Source organism: Scardinius erythrophthalmus, assembly GCF_964197995.2.
Source record: "Scardinius erythrophthalmus genome assembly, chromosome: 24".
NCBI classification, from domain to species: Eukaryota; Metazoa; Chordata; class Actinopteri; order Cypriniformes; family Leuciscidae; genus Scardinius; species Scardinius erythrophthalmus.
The window spans coordinates 18,113,764-18,135,264 of NC_138244.1; the positions used below are offsets into that span (position 1 = coordinate 18,113,764).

The following is a 21,501-nucleotide window of genomic DNA, read 5'->3' on the forward strand; positions in this document are numbered from 1 at the left end:
TAAACGTACAAATATTTGATCAGATGTGTCTTTCGTTTAGACGTGACGACGTTGAAACCACCCTTTAGAGTGGGAAATCTTAAAAATGCTCCACCGTCGCGTTCCCGTCTAAAGGAGAAGGGTCTGACTGCAGAGCCTCAGAGCCACAGTTACACCCCAGCAGTTTCACCCCACGCATGCGCAGTTTCACTACACCAGATATTAAAAAAGACCTATATTTTTGTGAATTGGTAGCCTGGGTTTCCCCATACTGCATTGCTCGCAGAGCAATTTTATCCACGCCGCTAGGCAGTCTGGACACCATGGACCAAATTTTCCCCTGAAAAAGGGAACCAATCACAGAACGGGGAGGGAGCAGCAAGACGATGACGACACCGTTTGTTTATATCTATGGATCCAACATGGCATCAGACTCGACGTTACCTTCTACCCTCATGTGTATCTTGCACAAACGGTAATATTCGCTAAACGCCATCATGTACAAATAAATCTTTTACCCATCATCTTCTTCCTCGTCGAATTTCTGTCACTCTACATACGTCATCTGGTATAATTGAAGCGATTGGCTATGAGCTACATACAGGCGCATTTAATAGACATTCATAAACGGCTCTGGGCATTCGTAAACCACGCCTCAAATACGAGAAAATGAACACGTGGTTCTGACGTTAGCCAGGCTAGTGAATTGGTGCATATTCAGGTGAATATTGTTTCGTGGCCACGAATTAATAATTTTTAATAATTCCTCGTTTTACTATATTGTGGCCACGTTGTAATTCGTTAAATCAAAATGAGGGAGGGAATTAGTTCAACGTGTCCACGATTTATTAAAACGGGGGAACAAATAAGTCGTCCTAACAACGAATTATTTACATCAGTGGACAGGGCGCATAAAAGAACAAGCAGAGAGAGAGAGAGACCCGGCCGCGCGCGCGCACTCTCACCGCCTTCAAACAACACGAGCGCTATTGCTCTCTCTCCCTCGCGCATATCATCATCATTTGACACAATAGTAAAAGGTCGGAAGAACGATTGTGTTTTATAGATTAGTAGTTTGTTCATATAAAGTGCTTGATTAGCAAGTACATGTTCAGGAAATGCATAATACAAATTGTATGGGTTAATGTAACGGTAAACGGACTCTGCACGAAGCTCTTTTGAAGCTGTCAAATGGTGTCGCTATTGGACACTTAATTGTGATTATTGCTGCTCAGAGGTTTCTTATAGGCTACTGTTGACTGTTTTATCGTTGTATTTTGAAGAAACAGCAGCATTACTCTTGCCTCGGAGAAAACAACACGGGCATAGTGACAATTTTGCATATAAATGACTATTTATAGGGCTTGAATTACAACCTGAAACTGCGCAAAACTGTTGTTGTAACACTGCGCATGCGCGGAGTGAAACCATTTTTTTACAGTCTATGGTTGAAACTGCTGGGGTAAAACTGTGGCTCTGCGGCTCTGCAGACAGATATTATTGGTCTAAGGGTAAAAACGCAAAAGTCTGCTAGACCAGTGGTTCTCAATCCTGGTCCTGGGGACCCACAGCTCTGCACAGTTTGTATATCTCCCTCATTTAACACACCTGATTCAGATCATCATCTCGTTAGGAAAGAGCTCTGAACTGAACTGGGTGTGTCAGATAAAGGAGACATATAAAATGTGCAGAGTTGTGGGTCCCCAGGACCAGGATTGAGAACCACTGTGCTAGACAGTGAAGGCACCGATCTGCTCACGGTGGCTCTCGTCGCGTACTTCACATTGCCACCTAGCCACCTGGAGTGCATACTACATTGAATTTCACACACTTTTGCGTAACCATATGCATGCAGATCCCCCCCCCCCATAACACTCGTCTAAACGCAGAATAAAAAGTGTTAACGCAACGCCACTTTTGCGTTTTCTCTTCAGATCGTTTCCGTGTAAACATAGCCTCAGTTTGAACGTCTGCAGATCGTCTTAACCATATAGAGCTGGTAAGTCCCGCCCCTTCCGCTAACCCCACTGGACCTCTAGGTTGAAAAATTGTCAATGCAAGTGAATGGGAGAAAATAATTATTTTCTGGTCCCGTTTGAATTGTGCCATGAATGTGAACATATGTTGTCTGTGATTTTTTTATATAATCTTTCATGTTGCGAGTTTGACAGTATATTGTATGATTCTTCGGCTAGCAGTTGTGGAAAAGACATAACGAGAAAGACTACATGTCGCCTATGTGACGTCACCCCACAAAGTTGACTTACCCGTGGTTTTCGCCAACCACAACGATTTTGCTCTCTCCCTGAAAGAAGGCGGTGAAGTGCACCAAAGACACAGCCATGTTTAGCAGGATCCGTGAGCTAGTGCCCGTGTGCGAGTGGTGGTGACGTCTCAAAAGCGTCGAAAGCAGCGAAGAGTTGTAGTCCGCAAAGTGCTCTCACACAAAGTCTAACCGTATCAAACTTCAACCCGCTAAATTGTAGCATTGTTTACACGAAAGATTATATAAAAAATTCATAGACAACATATGTTCACATTCATGGCACAATTCAAACGGGACCAGAAAATAATTATTTTCTCCCATTCACTTGCATTGACGATTTTTCAACCTAGAGGTCCAGCGGGGTTAGCGGAAGGGGCGGGACTTACCAGCTCTATATGCCATAATGCTTTGAGTTGCTGCCATGTGATTGGCTGATTAGATATCAGTGTTGACAAGCAGCTGAACAGGTGTACCCAATAAAGTGGCCGGTGAGTGTATAGTATATGCATAAAAAAAGTAGTTGTTTTTAGTTAGAAAAAAAATATATATTCTAATAAATCAATAACCTTATAAAGAAATGAACAGCCTCAAATGTTTTTTTTTTTTTTTATGAACACAGCAAGGAATCTGAAACTATAACAGCGATAGGACAAAAATGACAGGAAATATTGCTTGCCTCACTGGATTTTATCATGCAAGTCAAAACTTTTTGCTCAGGAAATGTGACAAATTGTGCTCAATGTAAAATTAAAAAGTGCAAAACAGCTGCATTAAAATCAAAATAATTATAGTTAGATGGCACACAGAAGAAATTTAGCATCTTGTTGACAATCAAGGATGAAAAGAAACTCAAAAAGCAACTTTTGGGCCAATAACCAAGTATAGGTGGACACTTAATAAAGCCAAACGCTTAATTGTTAGTTTCGTGCAATTCAGATGAAGTCTACAGAGATCTGGCAGAGATCTCTGGAATGAAAATACAGATACCTTTTACGTTTTTTCCTATTTTTTTCTTCGTCAAACCTTAGAAGAAAGGCAGGGAGAAGGGGTTAGGGCATAGAGAGTTTCTGAAGATACCACAGCCAACAGCAGCTATTACTTAGCAGCAGATCAGACTTTTAATAAAATAATTACAAAGCTGGAATACTGCTGAAAGAAGAAAACAGTATGGAAGGTAATTTAGGTATTTAGCATTGTCCAGTGAAATGCATGTACAGTAGAAACTGATTTTTCCTATAAAAAACAGGAAGTAGTGCTTTAACAAGCAGAAGGAGCATACTAGAGGGATACTTACTCTTTAATACAGTCTGGTATGGAAACATACTCCATCGGAACAAGCTCAGCCAGGTCTGTCAGGCTGAACACATACTTGATTTTCTGGCTAAATTTTGAGCTGTAATTGGACATTTTGCATTGAATAAGGCAGCGTTAAGATATCAGGTCATTGCAGAAAATCAATTCATATCCAAACATATCTGAAGATAACTAGAAAAGGACTGACCTTATAAAAGGTTTTGTGAGGGCCAAGAGGGTGCGAATAAACCAGGACGGGTGCACAATTATCAAAGACTTCAAATTCTTCCTTAACCTTTAACAGAACAATGTTGTGCGAAACATAGATTTTTATTTTGTTTTCAGGGTTCAGAGATTGCATATATTAAAAGTTTGAGAAAAATGTTCACACATATATACATATACACATACACAGTATACAGTGCTATGCATAAGTTTAGACACCCATGCTAAAGTTGACTAAAAAGAGGAATAAAAAATCATCTTTTGGAAATTGAACTTAATGCCTTAATTTAAAAAATTAGGAAAAATCCAACCTTTAAGGACACCAATTCTCTTTGTGAATGAATAATGTATCGTAAATTAATAAATGTTCTTCCTTAAAATACAGGGTGCATAAGTTTGGACACCCTTATGTTAAATTACCATAGAGGCAGGCAGATTTTTATTTTTAAGTATTTTTTTTAATAATTTTTTTAGGATACTATGCATCCTGATAAAGTTCCCTTGGCCTTTGGAATTAAAATAGCCCCACATCATCACATAGCCTTCACCATACCTAGAGATTGGCAATTTAAGAAATTAAAGTCTGTTAGTAAATACTGTCAAAGAGCCTCTCACCTTCGATCTATTTGCTGATAGCACTTCCTGAGCCAGCCCACACTGGGCATCTTTCGGCGCGAGGTGGCTCCGTTCAGGTATACAATCATATAGTTCTCAGCTACAAGCAGTTCTAGAGTTCCTATGACATACCTGAATGATACACAAAACTTTAGTTGCAAAACTACCTGAGGTTTGAGGCATCTGGTGAGGACTTGTCTACAACACTTTCAGTGTGTCTAAGACACAGTTATTCACGAGACTAAAGGTGCGGTCACATTAGTGAAAATTCAGCACATTTTTAAGGACAAAAAAGGTACATTGTCTATTGTATTTAAGACAATGTAATTTGTTTGAAAGTCACTTTTTCTGTTGGTCAAGAAGCCAAATCCACATAACCCACTTGAAAATTTTCTAAATTTGCGTGGGTAAACATTTCACCCTCACACCAACTTCTCAATTTCTCTCATGAAACTTCGCCAAACAATGGTAAATGTGACTGCACCTTCAAATACGTCTAGACATGTTAAGTATTTCAAAAGAAAGGCTTAAATCATTGGTCTCCAAAACAAAAATGGACTATGGAGACAAAATCATGATGCATATTGTTGGGGAAAAAAGACAATACTGCAAAAGGAAAAGGCTGTATTTAATTGCAAAAAGTATATATGCTGTGACCGTAACCCAAGAATTGCGATATTTTCTTTGGAAAATACAGTTTCTCTGGAAATAACATTGATTGTAGTTGATAAAATTGATAAAAAAATATTTTTTTTAAATTCAGATGAGATTAACACTGTACTATACAGGTTCTTATCAGTCCAAAGGGGAATCAATTTGTTTACAAAGTGACTAGGTTGCATTTCCGAGGAAAAAATAGTGGCTCAATTCGCCCAAGTTTCACAGTCCTTGAAATACATTCACAAATTGAAATTAATGGCAACACATTTTTGCCTTAATTTTATCATTATGTTTCAGGGACTACTGAAGAACTAACTGACTGTAATTGGATGCTTTAAATGTCAGTTTTCTCTTACTATTTTGAAGGGTTCTTGACAAGAATAAGTCATGTGGAACCACTAGAAACAACACCTAGAACTTACTTGAAAAGATTGTCCATGATGTATCTGTAGTTTGGTTGATTGCTCTCAGGCATAAAGCAAACAGCAAACACGATGATGGCATTCAATCCATCGCCATAGTAACCTGTGAAAAAGGGGAACATGTTTGAAAGTGGCCACTGGCAAACGTTTGAACACTACTGTAGTTCGCACTTTTACAGCTATTAAACAACTTGACTAATCCAATCTATCTAAATCAACAGCACAATGTAGAGTCAGTGTAATTGTTCATTAAATAACAGCATGCAAAAGAGGCATTTAGAATGAAAGCAACAGCTGGTGGTTTGCAAAAAGGAGGAAGTGGAAAAAGAGGAGTGACAGACAGTAGCAGGCTCTTCTGGCTTAAAGGTAATCAGGAAAAGTGTGAATGCAGAATTGCCATGAGAATGCTCTGAATGTATTCTGTATCTCATAATGACAGTTTTGAAAAACATGGTATTCACTTCCTGAAGGGTGCAAAAAGAAAACATGCTTGTATGAATAATGCACAGGACACACTGGCACACTGTAAACCCAGATTTTGTTTCTAATTAAACTTACGAGTAATCATTACTTATTCTTTTATGTTTAGTAAAAACCTGCTATCATTACTAAACAACATTAGTTGTTTGTACTATTTAGCTGAAAGATTCATTGCACTAATCATGTTAAGCTAAGATAACTCGCTATGTTAAGCTTTTGTAAGGGAGGGGCGTGGCCTATTTAAACAGGTGACAGAGCGCAGAGTGCGCCATTTAAATTTTGAACCGAAGAGTCGAACATTACCAGCTTAAAGGGGTCATATAATGGTACATGCACTTTTACAAGTTGATTGCACTGAAATGTCTGTTGGCAGTGCCTGTACACAACCATCCTATCATGATAAAAATCCATCCAGTGGTTTTGTTTTAATCTCCTTATATGTTTGACCATCTCTGAAATCAAGCCGTTCGATATTGTGACGTCATAAGATCGTACGCCCCTCCCGCTATTGTGATTGACAGCCGTGTTTCAACACAAGACCCGCCCTGAGTGAGCTGTGACAGCCGTCGTCATAGTAGTCCGCCATTGTTGATATGCTGGAGTAGAATGGCGTCTAAGCGATTGTGGTGTTCTGTTCTTAGATGTAATAAGGAACACAGCAGTCATTTGGATGTTCCTAAATCCGAGCCGTTGAAGAAGCAGTGGCTGAGTTTTGTTTTTGAAGCAATATGCCCAAAGGATTGACGCGGGGATTCCCTCACGGGGATTCCCCACGATCGTCTGTGCTTTCATGTTTGCGCGAATCATTTCACACCAGACAGCTTCACAAACGAGAAAAAACGGATCGGTACCAACGTGTTCCTGCTGAACCTCCAGAAAATGTGAGTGTAATGTTTTATTAACCTTTATATTAGTATTTATATTAATCTTTGCGAAATTTGCAAACCTTGCTGCAGGCTTCACGATGAATGCGTCTAAGGTTTACACTCAGGGTACATTACGGCATGTTTTCTATGTACGACGTTCTCAATATAATTCATAATCCCACGTTTATAACGAATAACACGTGGTTATTGTGTTAGATACGGTCAGAGAATGTCTAATACGGTGTACCCACAGAACAGAGGGGCGGGGTGAGCAAAGCTCATTATCATTTAAAGACACATGCACTGAAACGGCGTGCTGAAAACAGAGCTGTTTTTGACCAGGTAAAATTAGTGTTTTCTTACAATACTAATGAGAATTTTTAATTAAAGTATATTACAAACTTTTAATTTAGACCCTAAAGAATCATATTAGCTTGTACAAAAATGGCATTATATGACCCCTTTAACTTATTACTAAACAGACTGACTTTATTTCTGTCAGACGTCTACAAAAGATCTTGTTGAGAATCAACAGAGGTTTAGATGTTGATTATTTATTGTTTCATTTGTAGTCACCATGATGGTGAAAGGTGTTGGCTTTAGTTGGGCTCTTGCCTTTGACATTTAAACATTATATGTTCTCTGGCTGCTTTAACTGTGACTTTAAAAGGCACAATAGTTATAGCAAAAAGCCATCAGTAAACTGAACAATCGATTGTAACTGCCGAATAATGCCGTTATCAATAGAGATTATAAGTTACTAAAGTCAGTAGCACTTGACTTTTGCTGTAATTTTCCAGCTTAAAATCCAACAGAATTGTATATGAATCTCAACAATAGTGACACTTGCAATGCATGCTGGGTACCCAATAGTAAACCTATTATCCTAAACCATGTAAATACAACATAACATGATTAGTTTCAGCTTGTGTAAAAGGTTAGGGATATATGTTAATACAACTCAACATGTTTAGTTTCAGCTTGTGTAAAAGGTTAGGGTTCCATGTTAATACAACTCAACATGTTTAGTTTCTGCTTGTGTAAAAACTAAAGTGGTATAAGGTAACGGGTTTTCTCGCAATTTGCGAGTAAAGTCAACTAATTCGGGTTAAGAGTGCATGGAAATGTGTGGTCACTGACCTCCATGGCTGATAACCCTCTTGTAGGGCTCAATAGCCTTCATGTCCACTTTGTGCTCCTGCTCTCCAAAGCGGAAAACTCTCCAGCGACGTCCCTCCTCCCGTTCCTCTGTGTTGGTGTACTCCTGCACCGACTCCACTCCTTTACGCAGCAGGTCTGTGTTTTTGGGTTTTGGGAGATCATCTGACAAGGGAAATAATGGGGTGTTATCTATTTAATACTTGTATGTGCGCCATTTTCTTTCAGGGTTCAGTTCTGTGACTGTATGTACGCATATATGTGATTGGGAATGATGCCGACTTACAGTTCAAATTAAAGAAGAAATAAAAATAAAGTAATAAATAAAAAAGTAAAATTTACCCTATTTTTATCTCAATTTTGACTTTTTTTTTATACCTCGCAATTCAGACTTCATAACTCGCGATTGTGAGTTAAAATCTCACAATTCTAAGAAAAGAAGTCTGAATTGCGATTACGTCTGAAATAAAGCAACAATTATGAGAGTTTCTATCTCACAATTGTATCTCTCAAAAAAGGGGAAATAAGTAACAAGCTTCCATTTAAACTTCCTAGGAGCACAAAACAAGGTTGAAAACACTTCTGTGTGCCAGAAAACAAAGGCAAATGAATGAGTATTACACAATAAACATAACTATGATAAAAATAAACTCTTTTATGCATGTTCATGTCTCTGATATTCTTAAATCGCAGCAAGACTGTAGTCCGAACGTTGGCCAAAAATCTCACCCCGGATTTCCAACAACTGCGGAGCGGCTGCGTATTGGCTCCGTGCTCCACCGTCCTTCAATACCCACCAGGTCCGGATTTGTTGCGGAACGGCTGCGGCCATGACTGACAGCTGAAGTCACGAGGACCCACGAGATCCTCGTGATCATGAGATCCACGCGAATTCACGTATGACCGCGATATAACAGGATGTAGTTTCTATAAACAGAACCACAAAACCAACAACAGTTTGTTTCCATCCAGAGTAGCCCTTCAGGCCTGTCTCTGCCCATTATGACATTTTCAAAGTGTAGTGCAGGGAAATATGATCCGCCATGAGCACGGTGTACTTTATTTTGATAATTAAGCGGATGTTTTATTTTGTTTCTGTGTTAGACTTCCTGTCCTGCACAATCTGCCCTGTGCTGAATTGTTGCGGAGCTCTTCGGCACCTGGCAAAAATAGAAGCTCTGCGTATCTGCTCCGGGGGGCTGCGGATCGCTGGAGCTGGGACGGAGTCGGAACGCAGGCGTTACACAGTCAGTGAAAATACACACATTGACTTTAATGGAAACCTATTGACTCCGACGCCGCTCCGGAGTGGATCTGCAGCCGTTCCGCAGTTGGTGGAAATCCGGGGTCAGGTAGCATCGTCACATAATATATCTTTCTTCAAAGAGGAATAATCCAGAATACATTTCAAGACGCTCCATGAAAATGTCCCAAGATGGTAGATTCAAGGGAATACACATATATTTTATTCAAGCATGACAGAAACAGGATGGTAGTGATGTGATGTGGTCGCCAGGGTAGGCAAAGCAAGGGCGGTGTTCATCATGCTCAAAAGCATCTGGGCCTCCAGAAAGATAGGTGAAGAACCAAAATTAGGATTTTCAACTCCAACGTGAAGTCTGTTCTCCTATATGGGTGGGATACATGGAGAATGACCAAGTGCACACTGCAGAAGATCCAGACTTTCACCAATGGATGCCTAAGGCGCATTTTCAAGATCTGGTGGCCTGACCGCACCAACAATGAGGAGCTCTGGCAAAGAGCCAATCAAGAAGCCATCACCCAGCAGATAGGGAGGAGAAAGTGGGGCTGGATTGGACACACATTACGTAAACCAACGAGTAATGTGACACGCCAGTCCCTCACTTGGAACCCTCAAGGAAGACGAAAGAGGGGACGGCCCAAGAACAGCTGGAGGTGAGACAATGGGACAGAGCTGAAGACGAGTGGTATCACCTGGACTCAAATAGAAAAGACAGCCCAAGACCGTGCCCGCTAGAGAATTGTTATCGATGGCAGATGCTCCAGGAGGAGCGATGGGCCTAAGTAAATAGTAAGTATGACAGAAACGGCCACGATTATTTGTGTGTGCAATGTATTTTCTTAGCTTTTTAAAAGTATGCAGTGATTATCTTAGCAACAAGCTAATATAAGACTACAGGTATCAACTTTAAGCATAACTTATTTGAGCTTTTCAAATCAGTCACTTCAATTTCGATTGGTACACTGTCTAAGAAGGGAGCTCCCTATGTAGACAGCGAGGCAGCTAACTAGGGTTCGGAACAGAGCTAATGAGAAAAAGAAGTGTGCTTAAAGGTAGGGTAGGTAATTTTTTTATGAACACTTTTTGTTATACTGGTTGCAACTCCTCGCATCCTGATAGTAATCAATAATAGAAGTGGTCTAAATATTAAAACATGTAGGGCCTATATATCGTCTGTGGAAGTCCAACATTTTTTCGTCCAATCAATGCATTCGGTCCGACTGATGTCTTACCTGCCTGTCAACATATGTATTTCCATACCTCCGCACACCTGCTCATGCAGACATCACATGTCATCAGTGCGTTCAATGAAGATATGTAGAGTTGTAGACAGACGTCAGTCACGAGCACCACAAACAACAGCCACCTTTTACAGTTCCCCCTGAACCAAAACAACGAGCTTATGCTGCGTTCACGCCATGTTGTAACCGTAATTAGAAGAGGTCAACGCGTGATGTTCCACGCGGAGCTGTTCACGTCCTCAGACCTGGATGTAAGCATTTCCATGTCAAGACTATCAATGCTGAAATGAATCTGCAGCAGTCAGGAGGTACAACTAGAGCTCTGTAAGTTATTTACGTTTATTATTATCATCATGTGCTTTGAGACATGAGGTAAATTAATGCCGTCTCTCATGACGCTTTGCAGACTCTGCTGTGTGTGTTCATGTGTTTTGAAGGAGGCGTGGCTTTGGAGACGCTCTGAAAGGAGGGCGGAATCTAATGCTTTCAAAGTTAGCTTGCTATTGCTAGCCGCTCCGAAATTGCCTACTTTACCTTTAACTGTATTTGATATGCACTAGTAGCATACTTCAAATGTTAACAGTAATATATACAGTATAGTGTTCAGTCGCAACACCGGTTTCATCACTTGCCCACCGCAGCACCGCCAAAAAAAAAAAAAGGTTTAAAGCGGTAAAAATATTTAACGCAATTACGCAGTATCCGTTTTTTTTTTCAGTTTTGACTAACTTAGCATTGTATGATCACGCTCTTATTAATGTGAATGCTTTTAAACCATTCAAGCGCGACAAGACTAAAGAGGCCGCGCTGTAAAATCCTGCCTATTACACACACACGACCCACGGAAAAGGTGCGCGTCAGTATCGAGTTTTCTTAGTGAATGAGGGTTTAGGGGGCGGTTTCGGATTCAACCCATGTTCTCAAGCAGTGAAAAATAGAGGACACTGACAACGCGCTGACAGACAGGACCGAGCAGGTCCTATTAAATTAATGTTTAATATGAAACAAAGTCTCAACTTTCAAATTTGGTCAGTCAAAGAAAATTAAACAATAAATAGGCCTACCGTTTTGTGGCTCTTTAAAGGGTAACTAAACCCTAAACCAACTTTTTTTAGTTAATGATCTGTAAGAATGGGGCTTTATTAGTGCTGTTCATTGATTCGAGTAACTTTTTTGACATTTGGGTATAAAGTGTTTTAATTTTACAATATATGGTGTAAAAACGTCTGAGTGCTGCCCTCTTCAGGTTGAACAGTGGCTACTGCAGTTGACTTTTCCTATTGGATGTTTGCGGTGGTACGTGATGTAAGCAGGTTCCAGCTCACCACGCCCCTGGTATGAGCTAGCGTAGATTTATCTGTATTTAGTACAGTGGTCAGGAGGGTATGTAGGTGTAGTGTTGCTGATTGCAACAGCACTGCTGGACTGCATAGCTTTCCAGGAGACTTGGAAATTAGGCGCCAGTGGTTGCATGCACTTGGCCTGGAAGACCGTGAGTGTGAAACCTGCATTTTACGCGGGATTGCTTTTCCAACGCAATAGAGGTGGAAATGGGCAAACGCTGCTCCTCCTGCATGGACTCCACCACCGCAGCAGCGTCTTGATGTGAGTGATCATATATATTTTAATCACAATTTATGGTTAGGCTAAAGTTAATCCTCTGGGGTCGACAAACGCGCCGGCGCATTTTGCTGGATTTTTTCACATAGCGGCAAAATATGAATATGCCTATAGAGAGCGCGCGCTATTGACATCAACTCGATAAAACTCACCAGATGCATGTACTTTACGTCGTCTTGCGACCCTGTGAGTCACTCTCCATTTTAGAGTCTGACAGAGGTCTCCGGTGCATGCCCCCCCACTCACGGTTCGTCCCCTCTATCTCCGCTGGGGTCTGCCCACTTTTCTAGCATTTTTCAAATATTGTCAGTGGGTGGAGTCAGGCTCTGACCAGGGGTTTAGTTACCCTTTAATGTGTCGTGACAGATTGCCTCAGTTAAAGCCAAGTTCAAATCCACCGATGTTAATCTACTCTCCTCCTGACTGCTGCTTTGTCGGACAAAAATGGTGGATTTTGATTGGTCAGACTCAGATCGCATGTCAATCAAACTCCCTGCGAAGGAAGAATTGACGCTAATTTAAAAGTGAAAGTGAAGTGCACACCCAATGAATCCAATATTACCGGTCGATTAACCGGTAGGAGAATATTATCACGTCACATCTCTTAAAAAAAAAAAAAAAAATATATATATATATATATATATTTACATTTACTTTTAGTCATTTAGCAGACGCTTTTATCCAAAGCGACTTACAAATTAGGACTAAATTAAGCGAGTCATCATGAAGAGGCAAAAACAACAACAACGCAAGAAGTGCTCAAGATACAAAGTTCAGGCATTATTCAGAGTAGCATAAGCCTGATAAGTGATGTTTCAAAGGGAAAGCAATTTTTTTTATAAATATTCAACAACTATATATATATATATATATATATATAAAAATATAATTGTACTTGCAGATAACATAATATTAATGAACTAAATGGCTGCTAAAGTGTACCTAAAGAGTACACTTTCATTAGTTTCTTTAAACACTTAAATACATTTCAAATTAAAAGTTTTACTTTAAATTACATTTGAAATCATGATGTTGCAATAATCTTTTTTTCCCTTTTTTTTAACTGTAGTGTGTTCACATTTTAACTAAAAAATGGCATTTAATACAAATTTAAACTAGAATACATTTTAATTCAATTGTAAATAACATGCAATTAAGTGTCTAAAAACATTACATTCAGTTTGCACTAAAGTAAATTCTTTAAAAACAAATTATTTTCGAAATAAATACAAAATTTGTTAAATGTACTTTTTTTCAGGAGGGAAATCTGCAGTGATTTAACAAAAATGATCAGGACACCAAAATGAGGCTGATTAACAAAATCAGATTTGATGAGATTGGAGGGAAAAACCATGCACAAATCAAAATCTTCAAACAAAAACAATGGATAACCTCTGATTTGCAGTGTCATTCAAAGGGAATCTCTCAAAAAGAAAAATAAATCAATGCTGTAGAACTTGATCGGGGAGTAAACATCCAGTCAGGTAACCTTACCACAAACCGCAGGCCTGTGGCCTGTCGCAAACGAATGAGAAGAAACAATCCTTCCAGGAAAGAGAGAAGAGAGCAGCGGGACAGAAAAACAAAACAAGAACACATAACACTGTTTAACTAAGAGTTATTGCACAAAAGCTGGTCCATGAAAAGATCTCTGTACTGTTAGTAAGGAACATTTCTACAGCATCAGAAAGACATGAGCTTGAATGGCTGCAAAATGACTAATTAATTAGATTAGTCGCTGTTAGGGATTATGTTAAAGGGGGCATGAACTGGATTATTTTATAATGTTAGTATGATTTTTACATCAAAAATTGTCATAATTTAGAAACAAAAGGCATTTTTCCAAGCCTGATTTCAGCCCTGTGATTTGAAGGCTCTGTTTGAAGGGGCGTGTCTGTGTGAGACTTCAGTGTAAACGCTCACTGCTGTGATTGGCTGGCATCTTTGCATATGAAATAGCTAGTATTTCAAGTGGAACTCTCTCAAATCTTTTACTACGTTTTTACTATTACAGCTATCGAGATTAACGAATCGTGAAAAGTTAGATGTATTCCCATCACATGAAAGGTTGCAGTGATGAGCCTTGAGCAGATGACAGACAGTTGATCGCGTGAATGAAGAGATCTCATCATTGCAACACAATTTCTATCACAATTACAATGCAAACACGATGTAAATACAGTAAGAGCTTCGTTGTGCAGTGTAACAGTGTCATTGATTACATAACGGGATTGTCCAGATAAACTCGCGCTGTGCGATTGACAGCTTGGGCGATTAGAAAGGGAGCGTTCTTTGATCGCTTTCTGTACGTAATTTAATCTGAGTTTAAATAAGACTATTTTCATCCAACTAAGAGAAACAACGTGAAGTTGATCGTTTAATCACAGGCTTGATTTACTGTTGCATAAACAGTATAGAACGATTTTGAGAGATAATCTGTCTGAACTTGAATAATTATACATCAGAAATCACTGATCACAGATCAGCCATTAGAATAAACATGATTACTTACATGTTTGTGGCATTGCTGGCCGATCCATATCATAAAAGTCTGTTTGCAAAGCCTGCGCTGAAATGTACCTAATAATTCACAGTGAAATGTACCGAATACAAACAAATAATGCACTGCTGAGACATTCACTTTGTTCAAAAAACCTCCTACTATCCTAGCATTAGGATCCTTTGGAAGGTAATGGTATTGATCCTGTGTCGATCTTTTCTCGTTCTCATTCACTAACGCTCCAGTGGCCTTGGTTTCAATTAAATCGTTTTTGGAATAACAAGGAAGTTTTGAGTTTTGAACTCAAACTATATTAACATTTAACATGAGCTGAAACTATTTTATAGTATAACGAACTCTTAACTGTCATAGGATCAAGGAAAATTTGAATTCTCAGTTCATGACCCCTTATGATAAACTGTTAACATTTACAGGTTTAACCACCATCATACCTTCCCACTCAAACTCGTTGCTGTTGTCTGAAGGAGTGTCTATATCATCCAGGTCCAGTTCTGTACTCTCATCCAGCTCATCAGACAGGACCGAGCCTTCACTGTGGTCTAGGTTTAGGCTGATGTCCGGAGCCAAAAGTTTCTTTTTAGATTTCTTTGCACTGTTTAGTCCGTAAGACTGTGGAGCTGCAATTTAAGTCAAAAGAACAAAAGCTATCAAAATGTTTCCTGACTATAGTAACAAATTAATAATTGTCTTTAATTGTCTTTACATATTATATATATTGGGAATATATCATTACGGCTTACCAGGTGCTCCTTCACCAGAAGACCCAGTGAAAAGCTCCTCATCAAGCTGAATATCTTCCTCCTCTGGGAGTGGCCTGGAAACCCAAATAAAAACACACTGAAATTTATTGTAATATAATTTAGATGTTTCTATAGGCTTTGGCAGTATGACTGTGTATATATTAGTGATGTTCAAATTGACAATTAATTATTTTCTGTTCAACGTGTTAAAAATATTTAACGCAATGAACGTTACATTATATGATCAACTTGTCATTAGTTCAAATGCTTTTAGACCTTTGAAGCGCTATAACACGCAAAAGACAACTCATACAAGATGCGCTGTCTCTATGTGAACACAAACATTCGGCACACACGTACAGAAAGCTGTTTCTCAGACAGCGCGCCAGCGCTGCATTGAGTTCTCCTTCGAGCTTGAATGGACCAAAAAAAAAAAAGCACATAAGCACAGTCCTAAATGAGTTAAAAAGACTTAAATGAATGTAAAAAGTTGGGAGATGTGCGTCAGGTCTTAAAGTGACCGCAGCTTAATAAACTCCTTTCATCCCCAGAGATTGAGAAAAATCACAGTAGTTAAAAAAAAAAAAAAAAAAAAAAATTACAGTACTTAGTAAAAAGATGTAATTAAACGTATTTATGTTGTTTCTACATGAATTTGGAGATTTAATGTGAAATTATTACAACATAAAAATCAAATAAAAATGTTAATATTAGGTGCGATTAATCATGATAAATGATCAAAAAATGTGTGATTAATCAGGTTTTTTAAAATTGTTTGACAAGACTATACATTGATGTAATTTGACGTAATTTCCACTGAAACGGGAAGCTAGTCGGGACATATTGAATGGCTCCTCCGCCTTTTCAAATAGCCAATAGCATTTAGTTTACCTCACAGAATGCAAGTCGTACTTGACAGCACCATGGAAGTGAATCCGAGCACTGATGATACGTTGGATTCAATAGTAGAGGTGTGAATAAATTCTAGCCATTTCATTCTTAACCAAAGAATGGAAAACGGGATAAAACTCGAGCGTTTGAGCAACCGATCACACATCTCCAATACAAATTGCTCCGTGACGAGTCAACGGTAGGGATGTCTAGTTCAGGAACTAATCATTCTTTTGAACCGGTTCTTTTTAGTGAACCGGTCGAACTAGTTCACCAAATCGAACTGAATCGTTCAAAACAGTCTTGAGTGAACGCTGATTCACAGTTCCCTATCAAGGTGGAACTTCGACATTACGGATGTCGTATATGGGAACTCCCTCTCTTCTTCACATCTGCTGAAATCTTATAGGCTAACGCCAGCTGACACAGCTGGCCAATTGACGCAAAATATGCAAATACTGACAAGACACCTGGCAGTATAAATTGCATTAAACGCGCCAATTGCATCAGAATCTCTCATTTCACGCTCAAATCAAGTGTGCTATACTTATCGACTGGAAATAGAAATCAACCTTGCCATCGTTGAAGGTGCACCGAAGATACCTTACTGTCTTCAGCATCCGATGGCGACCGTATGCAATCTGTGCGCGGGCCCCATCGTGCAGCCCGACTCGCACCTCTTTTGCATCGCCTGCTTGGGCCTGGCTCACGCCGAGTCAGCGCTCACGGACGGCCTCGCGTGCGATCTCTGCACTGAAATGCCCATGAGAGCACTCAAGGCCAGGCGGGATATGGCTCGTACAGTAGCGGAGATTGGGCCCACCGCCGCCAGTGAGCCGCTGGTGGGTCCCGCCACCCCCGGGGACAAAGAACGGGACGCGGTAAGCTTCCTGGATGTTTCCTTCCACCCCCCTCGCGAAGTCGCGGACTTCATCTCCTTTGGTGCGAGCGTGGAAGACGACTCGATGTCCCTGTCGGCTTCGGAGAAGGACTGGGCATCTGAATCCGTCAAGCCAGAGGAAGGCCCTGCAGACCTCCAAGAGGAGCTCTTCAGGATCCTCAGTAAGGCGGTGTCCGAGCTGGACCTCTCTTGGAGCGCTCCGGATGAGCCTACCAGGAGTAAGCTCGATTCGTGGTTCCTCAACTCGAGCCGCCGCCAGGCCGTATCGAAGAGGGGAACCCCCTTCTTCCCGGACGTGCACGACCACGTGGTAAAGTCGTGGGCTGCGCCCCAGTCGGCGCGCACCCTCGCCTCTACCCAGGCCTTGTTTCCCCACGTCGACGACGCGGAGACACACGGATATCTACACGTGCCGCCCGTGGAAGAGACCGTCACCTCCCATCTCTGCCCATCGACGCCTGCTCTGGGCTCGGACCGCAGCCTGCCGTCCAAGCCCTGCAGGTTCACCGCCCATCAGGCTGACAAGGCATACGGAGCGGCAGGAGAAGCAGTGTCAGCCCTCCACACGATGGCTGTTCTCCAGGTCCTCCAAGCTAAATTGCTTAAGTCCCCCGATGACGCCGCCTCAGTCGACGCTGGCGTCATCCGAGACCTCTGCTCGGCGACTGACCTTGCCCTGATGGCGACCAAACGCTCCGCCCAGGCTGTCGGCCGCGCTATGGGTTTTCTCGTGGTCCTCCACAGACACCTGTGGCTCACCCTCTCCGATGTAAAAGAAGCGGACAGGAAGACGCTGTTAAACGCGCCGATCACCCAGGCCGGCCTTTTCGGGGACGCCGTGGAAAAAGTGACGGAGCGTTACTCGGAGACCCAAAAGCGCGCGAAGGCCATGAGCCTCGTCATCCCGCGCAGGGCACCGCCACCTCAGCACTGCTCCCGCTCATCGTCTGCCTCGCGTCGCCCACAGCCCTCAGCCAGTCAGCCAGCGGCATCCCGCGCCGAACCAGATGCTCGCGCGGGATGGAGCGGGCAGTGGCAAGGACCCGGGAGGAAGAGGCTGAACCAGCGGAGGAGTCCGTACAGAGGGAAAGTTAACGCGCCCCCCTCGGCTCCCAAGCAGTCGTCCTGACAACCCGGGCAAGAGGGAGAGAGAGTGCCAGGGAGGGCCCTCCCCCAAGCGCCGTGCTCTCATGTTCAACGTCCCTCAGATTTCTTCGCTGAGGGACGAATGTGTAAATGTTGTGAGTGTTGTTTGATGTTCAAACTTAAAATGTTCAATAAAGCATGCTACCACTTCACAAAAAGAGCTCTTTCCCCCTCTTACACCTCACACCGTGTTTCCCGCCCTGCCCGCGAGCAGCACAGGGTCACGGTTCATACCTATAAGGCCACCTCGCGGATGCGAGGGGTCCCAAATCGTTCGCAGCCCATCGGCAGCGGCGATGGCCGCAGATCAAGACACGGCCCCGTTGAGTCACTTTCAAGCCGCGTGGGCGGCTATTCCGGGCATTTCGCCGTGGGTAATGAACATAATTCGGCACGGGTATACGCTTCAGTTCAAACGCAGACCACCCCGCTTCCGCGGCGTGATTCCGTCATTGACTTTGCCCCAAAACGCCCATGTCCTGAGACAGGAAGTTCGCGGCTTGCTCGAGAAAGGAGCGATAGAACCGGTCCCCCCGGGCGAGAGGGAAAGCGGTTTCTACAGCCGCTACTTTGTGGTGCCGAAGAAGGGAGGAGGTCTCCGTCCTATACTCGACCTGAGACCCGTCAACAGAGCGCTCCACAAACGCGCGTTCAGAATGACGACGCTGAAGCAGATCCTGGCACAGGTTCGTCCCGGGGATTGGTTCGCTTCAGTGGACTTAAAGGACGCATACTTTCACATCCAAATAGTGAAGCGTCACAGACGCTTCCTAAGATTCGCGTTCGAGAACACGGCTTACCAGTATTCGGTGCTTCCGTTTGGACTGGCTCTAGCCCCCGCACATTTTCTAAATGTGTAGATGCGGCGCTTTCTCCCCTCAGGTCGAGCGGAATGCGCATTCTAAACTACCTGGACGACTGGCTGATTCTAGCTCACTCGAAAGAAACGCTGATCGGTCATGTGGAAGCCCTGCTTCACCATCTGAGTACGCTTGGGATGCGGGTAAACGTCCAGAAGAGTGTGCTCACGCCGAGTCAAACCACTACATTTCTGGGGGTGTGTTTCGATTCGGTGAGGATGCGAGCCCGTCTCTCCCCGGAGCGAGTCGAGGCTCTAAGATCATCTCTGGGTCTCTTCAAACTGGGCAGGTCGGTCCCGCTGAAAGACTTTCAGAGACTACTGGGACGGATGGCAGCGGCTTCCTCAGTTTGTCACCTGGGTCTGCTGCATATGAGACCGCTTCAACTCTGGCTGAAAGATCGAGTCCCTCCGAGTGCGTGGTCCTCCGGCCACAAGCGTATCACGGTTACCCACAGCTGCGTTCGCGCTCTGGCGCCGTGGAAAAACACGGAGTTATTCAGCTCAGGAGTTCCCCTGGGCATCGTGACGCGAAGCATAGAGGTTTTGACGGATGCGTCGACCTCAGGCTGGGGAGCGGTCTGCTTGGGCGAGCCCGCTTCGGGTCAGTGGTCAGAACTGCTGGGGAAGTGGCACATAAACCGCTTGGAACTCATGGCGGTTTCCCTAGCCCTCAGAGCTTTTCGGTCTCAGTTGGAACAACGACACGTGCTGATCCGGACTGACAACACGTCCGTGGTTTCCTATATAAATCGCCAAGGCGGAGTGCATTCGAAAGCCCTTTTCAAGCAGGCGGAGGCTCTCCTGCTATGGGCAGACAGGCACTTTCTCTCCGTGAGAGCAGCGCACATCCCCGGTGTCCTGAACCGCGGGGCGGATATGCTGTCGAGGGACGGGATTCCTCAAGGGGAGTGGAGGCTCCACCCGGGGACGGTCCAACTGATTTGGAACCGTTTCGGCAGAGCAGAGATCGACCTCTTTGCCACGGTCGAGAACACGCACTGTCAGGTGTTCTTCTCGCTGACTCGTTCCCCGCTGGGCAACGCGTTGACTTCGCGCTGGCCGAAGACCAGACTCTATGCCTTTCCTCCGGTAAAAATTCTGCCCACGGTGTTGTGCAAGATCAGGGAGGAAAAAGCGTCAGTAATCCTTGTAGCTCCCAACTGGCCAAACCAGCCTTGGTTTGCGGACATGAATGAATTACTAGCGGGAACGCCATGGGAAATTCCACTCAGGAGGGATCTTTTGTCCCAGGCGAGCGGCACGATCTGGCATCCCAATCCTGGGCTGTGGAACCTCCATGTGTGGCCGCTGCAGGCTTGCTGAGCGGACAGGACGCGCTGCACTCGCGGGTTTTGAACACCATTGCTGAGGCGCGGGTGCCGTCGACCAGACGTTTGTATGCTCTGAAATGGGGTGTTTTCTCTAAATGGTGCCAAGATGTCGAGATCGACCCGGTTAACTGTTCCGTGTCGGATGTCCTGCGCTTCCTTCAGCACAGGATGGATAACGGGAGTTCACCGTCCACGCTAAAGGTGTATGTGGCCACTATTGCTGCGTTTCGCACCCCGGTCGACGGACGGTCGATCGGTAAGCATGCATCTGTGATCGGTTTTCTTAAGGGAGCTAGGAGATTATTCCCTGCGCGACCGCCTTCGGTACAGCCTTGGGATTTGGCTCTGGTTTTGAAGGCTTTGTCTCTTCCGCCGTTCGAGCCCCTAGCCTCGATAGCGATCAAGGAACTCTCCATAAAAACGGCTCTTCTTATAGCTCTCGCTTCGGCGAAGCGGGTCGGGGACTTACAGGTATTCTCGATAAACGACGACTGCATTCGTTTTGGACCGGGAGACTGTAATGTTACGCTGAGACCGAGACCTGGGTATGTCCCTAAATCGCTCAATACCCCGTTCAGAGCGCAGATTGTTTCCCTGCCGGCCTTATCTGCTGAGCAGTCAGCCTCGGGTGACGCTGATGCTCAGAGTCCTGTTTCCCGGTCAGAGCGTTACGAATGTATATTACTCGCTCGGACGCTTTTCGGCAATCGGACCAGCTGTTTGTGTGCTTTGGCGGGTGTAACAAAGGTCGGGGAGTTTCGAAGCAGAGGCTTGCTCACTGGATTGTGGATGCTATTGCTTTGGCTTACGATCGCATGGGGGAGGAATGCCCCCTTAACATCAAGGCCCATTCGACGAGAGCGGTTGCTTCTTCATGGGCTTGGGCCAAGGGTATGTCTATTCAGGATTTATGCCTTGCGGCTGGCTGGTCTTCTCACAATACGTTCGCCAGATTTTACAAGTTGGATATACCCTCTGTAGCATCTCAAGTGCTTTCGGTGAGTTAAGATTTAACCCTTA

The 21,501-nt window shown here is 43.3% G+C and overlaps 1 protein-coding gene across 2 annotated transcripts in view; it reads right to left on the reverse strand.

The window, feature by feature from the left end:
- The window catches only part of bnip2 (BCL2 interacting protein 2), a 33,032-nt gene that overhangs the window by 2,332 nt on the left and 9,199 nt on the right, over positions 1-21,501 (reverse strand). The window contains exons 3-10 of one of the 2 annotated variants that reach the window (XM_081356205.1): positions 15,351-15,424; positions 15,042-15,227; positions 7,947-8,129; positions 5,461-5,563; positions 4,379-4,510; positions 3,747-3,833; positions 3,540-3,638; positions 3,233-3,268 (exon numbers count right to left, since the gene is read on the reverse strand). In XM_081356205.1, coding sequence (XP_081212331.1) covers positions 3,233-3,268; positions 3,540-3,638; positions 3,747-3,833; positions 4,379-4,510; positions 5,461-5,563; positions 7,947-8,129; positions 15,042-15,227; positions 15,351-15,424 — 900 coding nt within the window. The remainder of the gene's footprint in view (positions 1-3,232; positions 3,269-3,539; positions 3,639-3,746; positions 3,834-4,378; positions 4,511-5,460; positions 5,564-7,946; positions 8,130-15,041; positions 15,228-15,350; positions 15,425-21,501) is intronic. The other variant, XM_081356206.1, reaches the window with a different exon arrangement.